Here is a 9,930-nt window from a genome sequence, read left to right as displayed (position 1 = left end):
CTTTCCTTCTTTTTAAACCTTTTGTGATTCTCTTTTCTAGAGCCAAACTTTCCATTAAATAAGAAAAAGGCTGGTATATAAGTTACTGAAGTAATTACTTATTATGGCTATTTTTGAAGAATCGAGGATTTTAGAGACTAAAAAATAACAAGAGTGTTGGTGTTTTCAATAACCAAAATCTATTTGAAAAGTTATAATACATGCAATGGTATACCTGGCTGTTATGAGTCCATTAGTACTTCTGCCTAAATATTTAAATCTCTTTTAATTTAATTAGCATACTTTTGCAGGATATCAGTAGAGTGAAGTGTTGAGAGCAGTGGTTATGAAGAAAACCTTACCTTCCTGAAACACTGTATAAAAATATTTTGTATAAATTATCTTCTTTGTATCTATCTAGGAAGAATGAAAAGATAAGAGAAAGATAATACCTTTACGGAGGAGGACATGACTACCCACCCCAGTATTCTTGCCTGGAGAGTTGCACCAACAGAGGAGCCTGGTGGACTACAGTCCATAGGGTTGCAAAGAGTCAGACATGACTGAAGAGACTTAACATGCATGCAACCCATTTACCGGATTTCAAAAACACAAGCAGTGAAGTCAACTTATCTTTCTCAGGGTATTTATTTAGAGCTGAGCTATCTGATACTATAAACTCAGACACATTATTTAAATTAAAATTAATTTAAGTTAATTATATTATGTACTGCATTTTCTTTATCTATTTAAGATATTTCCTTGTCCTGGCCACTTTAAATAGAGCTGCAATGAACATTTGGGCATATGAGTCTTTTTGAATTTTAGTTTTCTCTGGGTATGGGACTAGTAGTGGAATTGCAGGGTCGTGTGGTAGTTCTGTTTTTAGTTTTTAAAGGAACCTTCATAGTATTCATTATGCTGCTGCTGCTGAGTCACTTCAGTCGTGTCTGACTCTGTGTGACCCCACAGACGGCAACCCACCAGGCTCCCCCGTCCCTGGGATTCTCCAGGCAAGAACACTGGAGTGGGTTGCCATTTCCTTCTCCAATGCATGAAAGTGAAAAGTGAAAGTGAAGCCGCTCAGTCGTGTCCGACTCCCAGCAACCCCATGGACGGCAACGTACCAGGCTCCTCCGTCCATGGGATTTTCCAGGCAAGAGTACTGGAGTGGGCTGCCATTGCCTTCTCCGACTATTCATTATAGAGGAAGCCATAAAAAGAAATGAAATTGGGTTATTTGCAGAGATGTGAATGGACCTAGAGTCTGTCACATAGACTGGAGCAAGTCAGAAAAAGAAAAGCAAATACTGTATATTAATGCATATATATATATACGGAATCTGAAAAAATTGGTATAAGTGATCTTATTTACAAAGCAGAAACAGAGACGCAGTGTGGAGAACAAATGTATAGATACCAAAGGGGAGGAGCAGGTTGAATTGGGAGATTGGGACTGCCATATATATACCACTGATACTATGTATAAAATAGATAATTAACGAGAAGCTACTGTATATAGCACAGGGAACTGAGTACACTGTAGTGACCCAAATGGTAAGGAAATCCAGAAAACAGATGTATGTATATGTATGGCTGATTCACTTTGCTATGCAATAGAAACAAACACAGTGTTGTTAAGCAAATATACTCCAAATTTATTTTTAATTTAGTGATGCTAACAATATACTTTCTCAGTTGCACTAGCATATTTCAAGTACTAGGCAGTCACATATGGCTGGTGATCATAGTCTTGGACAAAGTAGCTTATAGAATATTTCCATCAGTACAGAAATTACAGTTAGGAAGTGTTGTTCTGAAGAATATCTGCTAAAATTTCTACAGCCTTTTCACACTGATGAAGTATTTTTTATATGCAATGGAAATTATGGAAGCAAGAAGAGGAGAGAAGCAAATCATTGCTTCATAAATTTTATTGTCAGCTTAGGGGAATTAAAAAGATGATCTACTTATAGAAATAAATAAGAATATATAGATTTTCAATATTGCTGCAATAGCTAATGGTCAGGTACCTTTAACACTAATTCTGTGTGGAACTTGCACAATAATCCTTTACTGAGTACTATTTTGACCAAACATTGTTCTAGATTCTTGGAATACATGAGTGAACAGATAAAAATCTCTGCATTCAAGGACTCAACATTCAGATTTTGCTTTAGTAGCTTTCTATAATTACTTGATACCAACCCTACATTTTACCAAATATGTTTAGTTTCACTACCCTTTGTAGATATTATTTATACTTTTAATACAATTGTATGCTAAGTTGCTTCAGTCATGTCCATCTCTTTGCGACCCTATGGACTTGGGCTCTTCTGCCAATGGGATTCTCCAGGCAAAAATACCAGAGTGGGTTGCTATGCCTCCTCCAGGTGATCTTCCAGACCTAGGGATCAAACCAGGGTCTCCTATGGCTCCTGCATTGCAGGCAGATTCTTTATGGCTGAGCCACTAAGAACACCACTTTTAGTATGAACTATTAGTACATGAGATATTTTGATGACATCTGGGTTAAATAAAAGTCTTTTTTAAAAATAGAGTCTTGGCTTTTCCGGCCAGTACAGAGCTGCTTGGAGGCTGGTAGGGGTGGTGAGGCCCGAAGCAGCTTCTGGAATTTCTGAGCAGCCCTGGTCAGTACAAGATGGACCCAGTAGTCTTGAGTTACATGGACAGTCTACTGCAGCAATCAGACGTCTCACTACTGGATCCTCCAAGCTGGCTCAATGACCATGTTATTGGGTTTGCCTTTGAGTACTTTGCCAACAGTCAATTTCATGACTGCTCTGACCACGTCTGTTTCATCAGCCCCGAAGTTACTCAGTTCATCAAGTGCACTGGCAACCCAGCAGAAATCGCCATGTTCCTTGAACCCTTGGACCTCCCCAATAAGAGAGTTATATTTTTAGCCATCAATGATAATTCCAACCACACAGCTGGGGGAACCCACTGGAGCTTGTTGGTATATCTGCAAGATAAAAATGGCTTTTTTCATTATGATTCTTACGGTAGTAGTAACTCATTCCATGCAAAACAGGTAGCAGAGAAACTAGAGGCTTTCTTAGGCAGAAAAGGAAACAAACTGGCCTTTGTGGAAGAGAAAGCCCCTGCTCAACAAAACAGCTATGACTGTGGGATGTATGTGATCTGTAACACTGAGGCCTTGTGTCAGAACTTCTTTAGACAACAGCCACAATCACTACTGCAGCTACTCACTCCTACATACATCACAAAGAAGAGAGAAGAATGGAAAGATCTCATTGCCAGACTTGCTAAAAATTAGCTGTGGAAATATATTTGACTTTTGAAGTCTCTTTCTGCCTGTCCCCATGAATTGGATGGCTGCAGTCTCAGTGCCTGAGGGAAGATGCCTAGGAGAGGAAAGCTTAGAATGCTTACTTTCTCCTGAGAGAATGTTGTCCTCCACATTATCCTAATGCAAAGTATCACTTTAACCCTAACTTCAGAGCAATATATTCTGTGACGATGTCTTCAAAATATGCACCAAAACTGATTAATTCCCTTTTGGGCTCCCTTATCCACATTGGTTTAGTCCAAAGAAAAAAGGTTGACCTGTAAAACAAATTGAGAATATGTGAAATTTAGAAGCAAGAGGAAAATCATACAGCAACCAAAAACTTACTGCACAGCCCACATATTTCAAGAGATCAACTAGCTGGAAGCAGATCAAGACCTAACCTAATTCAAGATTGAAGTTTTATCAGTTACTCAATTCTGTGATACCTCCTCTTCCATTCAATAAGCAAAGGCTTTCCCAGCTATAACCTTTGCCAATACTTGATAAAGATGGTGTTAGCCCATAGTCACCCATCTAATTCCTGGAGCACTTTAAGAAAGGGGGAATCTTAAATAACTTTGTTAAAATTAATGCCTGTGGTGGACCTCTTGTTTTGCATCTGAAACTTAGTCAAAGTTCATTTATTTTTGAGATACAAAGGAGAAAAAGTGACCTTTCTTAACTCTTTCACTTAATTCAAAATGCAGACAGTGTAATTTTTGAAATGTGGAACCAAGAGTAAAATGAAATGCTGTTCCTTCCCAAAAAAAAAATAAAAAAATAAAAATAAAAATAGAGTCTTTAGAATTCTTTTACTTTTAAAGTTATCCATTTTTGATCATTTCTTTTTAGCATATTGGTGCAGGCTGTCTCTGAGGCAAGAGATATATAGGCCAGAGCTTAAATTTTAAAATTATGGTAAATAATGAATGTCAAATCTGATAAATCAGGCAGAAATATAAAAACAGATAAAACGGCTGATAATTGTCTTAAATAATTTTGTAAAATTCCCAATTGATCCAATTATTGTCTAAAATCTTCACTTCTTTTTTTCTATGTTAATGATTAAATAAACACACAACTCTAGCTTCAGAAAGAACTAATGCCAATTTTTCTCTAAGTTTCTTTCTCTAACCTTATTTCATCATGAGTTCCATTTCCCTGCCTTTACGTTTATAATCTTATTCTTCACTGGAAAGGAATTTGAACAAGCAAACATGTCTTGGCATAAAAAAAAAAATCATCCAAAGCTGTTAGCCATAAATATTCTTATAGTGTCATACTCCTATAACTCATATTGAAATCACAGAACTTGAATTGCATGTGCAGTTGTAAGTGGGCACAATTCCTTTGCATGTGCACACATATATACACACCCACGCACAAAGTACAAATGCTTTTTAACTGTGGGCTTAAGTTACCATAAGTCTGGCTAGTCAAAGTTAATAGCATGACTCTATCTTTAGCCCATCCACTAATGTATAACAGAAGAGTATGGAAACCATTCACCCACTGTGCAAAGACTGGAAGTAGAGTTTTTGGAATTTATTGATGGAGTTTTACTATGTGCATGTTCAAATTGATTTCAAACATTGAGCAAATAGGGACTTAAATTTTAAACTGTTAAAACAAAATGTGGAAACCATAGACCTTTTTCCAGGATGTCCCTAATTTTGAATGTGCATTTTTACTTTCAGGGTAATATGATGAGCAGGTGTTCAAGAAAGTGTTAATGTCTGTTTCAGTTGAAAATCAGGACACATGTCAATGGACTAGTTCCACAAATATTTAATGAGCCTAATCTTGTGTCCCTGGTAGCTCAGATGGTAAAGAATCTGCCTGCAATGCAGGAGACCAGGGTTCAATTCCTGGGTCGGGAAGATCCCCCGGAGAAAGGTAAGTTAACTTACTCTGGTATTCTTGCTTTGAGAATTCCATGCACAGAGGAGTCTTGTGGGCTACAGTCGAAGGGGTCACAAAGAGTCAGACACGACTGAGTGACTAACATTTTCACTTCACTTTCAATGATGTGTCATGCTCTATGAATTAGACACTTGTCCTCACAGAATAGCTAGCCATTTCCTTCTCCATGGGATCTTCCTGACCCAGGGATTGAAGCTGGGTCTTCTGAATTTCAGGCAGATTCTTACCAACTGAGCCACGAGGGAAGCCCTAAAAAAATACTGAAAAGACTCATAGTGTAGTGTGATGATTATCATAAAAGAAATATATATAAAGTAGGGGTCCAGAAGAGGCAGTGATTAATGGAAGGATTTTTCACATGCAGTTTAGACTAGTAATTTCATTGATATAAAATACTAGTTTTGAATGAACACAGTTGTACACAATCTATAATATTATAGACACTGAAAATGTGTTAATACATGTTAATTCACAAATCTATAAATTCTCATCATCACATTTTAGTCCAAACTCTCTAAAATTCAGCCTTGAATAAGGAGGAGTTTTCAGATTGTTCAGAAAGTATAGACATATTCCGATTAAACATCATGCTTTGAAAAGAATATTTTGAAACACACGGAAGAATATATCATTTGGCAAAAATAAGCCCAGGATAACACTTTTTTCCATACTGTTTACTGATATGAAACCATGAAAATAATGTCTAATGTTAATATGGTGTATTTTGCATGAAAATAATGAATGGACTTTTAGAAAACAAAAACAATGTTTAGTCTAGGCAACAGGAGCTCTATTCCAAGATAAAGTTAGTTCTTCATTTGTCCAGACATTCAAAGCTCCAAACATAACTCAACTGGAGCTTTCAGAAACAAGTTACCAACACAATCCCAAGATTTGGATTGCTTGGTCTATAAATGAATCCAGTACCTTTCCCACCCAAAGTCTAGTCTAATATTATTCTTGGGATAATGTCAGTGTCCCCCAGCAAATGATGTTAGAAAGATATATAGATAGATAGATAGGTAAAGTTGAAAGAATAATTGTCATAGAAAATTTTCTGAAGATTAATTGCAAGATGAGAGACCATTTTATCCATAAAACTGATTTGTTTACATAAAATATATAGAATGTAAAATGTTATCTTTCTTGTAACTATTAATTACTACAATATTTTAAAAATATGTTCAAAGACTACATGATGGGTTTCTCCCTTTAGAACTATGTATGACAGGACAGATGAAATTAATCAAAAGCCTCAAGCTGGTCCAAGGGCTAAATTCCTCACTTATTCCTGGAGTTGGTGGTTTGTGGAATGGGGTGTGTGTGTGTTTGTGAACGTATGTATGTGTTATTGAGACCCTAATTTTATAACCACAAACCCACTCATCCAGAATCAAAGAGTGATATTTCAAATACAGTAATTTATTTTACATAGTCCATTAATTACATTTGTTTTCTGCATATATCCAGATGTGCACAGAAACATTCATTGGAGAATATGCAATGTTTCTGCTCTAAAATAGTTCACAGCACAGCAAATAGGCATCCATTCTCCCTGGGGATAGGTGATCTGACATCAATTTAAATAGATGTGGGCTGAGATTTTAGGTTTGGTTTAAAACCTGAGCTTTCACAATCTTAGCCTTACACTGGACCTTAGTTCATTCTTCCTGGGGAGTTTTTAATGGCATCCCAATCTCCTAAACAGTGTGCAGTGCATTCTGCTTTTTTCATTACCATTTCTAATGTGTCCTTGAAATACCTGGGGTGCTGTGGATTGTTCAACCACAATGCACAAGTCTTGTATTGTATAGCTGGAAGAATACTTAGAAGCCCTGGTAATAAAAATGACAATAAATGGTTCTTTACAATTTCTTTAAATTTAAAAATAATATATCTGAAATGTTCTGACATGAGTATATTCAAATGCTTGCATGCAATGTGATTTTAAGTCTTTTAAGATTCTCTTTGCCTTATGGTTTTATTTCATCTGAGAGGCATAGAAACCAATCCTATACAGGATAAGCAATTATGACTTTTAGAAGGTGTTATTCTTTGAGTCTTGCTTCTCTTTCTCCCTTTGTGTTAGACTCATTATTGATGGCTGCCTTTTAACTCAAAAGAATGATAGCTGACAAAGGTTCTCATAAATCTAGCATCTGCTTTATAATTTGTCTTTGTAGAAATATAATATTTTCTCAGTGGAGACATCACACTTCTTATTTGGGGGAACATATTTATTAAATACTAAAGTCTTTTAAGATTATTCCTGAGAACTGATTTTAAAACAACAAAAGCCATATGGACTTGCCACTTGGTCTTTAGCTCAATACTATTAGCTTTCCTGTTACAACACACAAATAAATAAGGGATAAAATTTTGCCCAAGTATGAATTCATTTGAAAAACGTACATTTTGAGTTTCAACTTTTTGTGATTCCCATTTGGCTACCTAATGCCAAAATGCAGCTTCTTAGAACAGGGGGAGATGGGGAATTATTAAAAATAATCTCACAAACTTTCCTGGACACCACACGATTTTCATGAACAATATTATGACAAGTTAAGTGCAAATGAATCAGAACATATGGATTAAATTTCCCTTGAAGTATACATGGTTTTTGTAAATTACAAGAAAAAAGGGAATGGGAAAATGTAGTTTTAACTTTGCCAAACCCGAGACATTTGAACAATTGCTCAAGAGAGCATGCCAAACCCATATTTTCCTCCTTTAAATCCACCTAATATACAAAGAAACACTTTGAACTTATATAGCCAGTTCCTTCTCGGTAACTCAGTACTTTTGGAATTTCCTCATTTATTCCTTATGGTAGACTTGTAAACAAATTTTAGATATGACATTGCAATTTTTACAAGTGTGATTATGGGGAAAAAGTTTAAAAATCATGTGCTTGGTAAATAAGGAAGAACTGAGTATTAGAACTTAAGTGGAAACCAGTGAATCTGCATTAACTAAATTCTATTTTATTAAAAAAAAATAATAATCCTGAGCAACATCATGAGATATAAGTACTGCAGATTGATATTGTGAATTGATTACCTAAGTTTCTAACTATACTTAAGGCAACATCATTTCCATTAGTATAATTTTACCCTCAGTATCTAACAGAAACTTTTTGGTCATCTCTGAATTTATTTTTGTAATGACTTTACTGTACAAAGAAACTGAGTTCATTTTTTTAAGAGAATTAGATTCCAAATAAACCATGAAAAAAATCAGAAATAACATCTCCAGCAACATTTTGAGGTGCAATCTTCCACAATTTATCCTAAATAAAATTACACATAGAAACTATTTATAACACATATGCCATAATGTAGATCATATATTATTTATTAAAATTCATGTTAGACATACCTAGTGTATATATATTTATATGCATGTAGATGTTATGCATGCTGCTGTTGCTGCTAAGACACTTCAGTCGTGTCCGACTCTTTATGACCCCATAGACGGCAACCCACCAGGCTCTGCCGTCCCTGGGATTCTCCAGGCAAGAACACTGGAGTGGGTTGCCATTTCCCTCTCCAACACATACATGCATCCCAAGTCGCTTCAGTCGTGTCCGACTCTGTGCGACCCCATAGATGGCAACCCACCAGGCTCCTCTGTCCATGGGATTCACCAGGCAAGAATACTGGAGTGGGTTGCCATTTCCTGCTCCAATTTTATGCACAGATTTTGTAATTTTCTCAGAATTTGATCATACTATATATTTTATTTTCTAATCTGAAGTTTCCTCTCAATTTGTTTACTTTCTTTTAATATATCTATGTGCCAACCACATAATTTATATATCGTCATTATCTGGTTCAAACTGGTTAGATACATTTATGGTTTTAATTTTGCTTATATTTTTAATGGATATAGGCAAATTTTGAAGTTCTTACTTACAGAGCTTGTAAATTTCCAAATGACCATAATGCCTCCTGTCACACAAATTTCAGGTCATTATTCCTATAGACCCACAGGGGTAAAGATCTCACCTCATTGATTCACTGCTAGCTTCCCCAGGTTTTGTGCTTGTTGTGCTGGTGCTCAGTCAAGTCTGACTCTTTGTGACCCCATGGACTGTAGCCCACCAGGCTCCTCTGTCCATGAAATTCTCCAGACAAGAATACTGGAGCAGGTTGCCATTTCCTTCTCCAGAGGATCTTCCCCACCCAGGGTATGAACCTACTTCTCTTGTGTCTCCTGAATTGGCAGGAGGATTCTTTACCACTAGCACCACCTGAGAAAGGAAGATAGAGTGTAATACATAACAGAGATTCCCTGCATGAATAAATGAATGAATGAGTATTCCTGTCCTAGAGTCATGTAAACACTGCACTCTCTCTGAGTATCACTCTGATCTCCTCTGCACTTTTTGGTCTCTATCAGCATAGGGCACATTTCAACACTTTTCCCCTTATTTATTTCAATCTAGATAGTAGTCTTACAGACAATATCTTTCTTTTAGTTTTTGGTCAATTTACTTGATCTGGTTTTTGCAATGAGCATGCATTTTTCATTACAGAACTCAACCTAAAGATAGAAACTTTATTTGTTTGAAGTACTAAACAAGAGGATTTATATTAACTTGGAAACTAGAGACATGAATTGGCTGAAGCCAGTAAAAGAAACAGGGAATAGACATGCTCACAGGATAAAATGTGGATTCTTTTACATCTACCATTACTCCCCTGAGAGTC

At 36.2% G+C, this 9,930-nt stretch overlaps 1 protein-coding gene across 1 annotated transcript; it reads left to right on the top strand.

Annotated features, from left to right (window-relative positions):
- Positions 1 to 2,550: 2,550 nt before the first annotated feature.
- Positions 2,551 to 4,057, top strand: LOC113904281 (sentrin-specific protease 8-like). Its single transcript, XM_027561236.1, has one exon. It carries the CDS (start codon positions 2,642 to 2,644, stop codon positions 3,278 to 3,280), a length of 639 nt encoding a protein of 212 aa, XP_027417037.1. The 5' UTR covers positions 2,551 to 2,641; the 3' UTR covers positions 3,281 to 4,057.
- Positions 4,058 to 9,930: the final 5,873 nt, after the last annotated feature.

The sequence above is a fragment of the Bos indicus x Bos taurus genome, chromosome 14 (genome assembly GCF_003369695.1).
Source record: "Bos indicus x Bos taurus breed Angus x Brahman F1 hybrid chromosome 14, Bos_hybrid_MaternalHap_v2.0, whole genome shotgun sequence".
NCBI lineage: Eukaryota > Metazoa > Chordata > Mammalia > Artiodactyla > Bovidae > Bos > Bos indicus x Bos taurus.
This window is presented reverse-complemented; position numbering and strand designations above follow the sequence as displayed.

Coding starts and splice junctions, on each gene's coding strand:
- LOC113904281 (XM_027561236.1), top strand. CDS start 2,642: ATGGACCCAGTAGTCTTGAGTTACATGGACAGTCTACTGCAGCAATCA.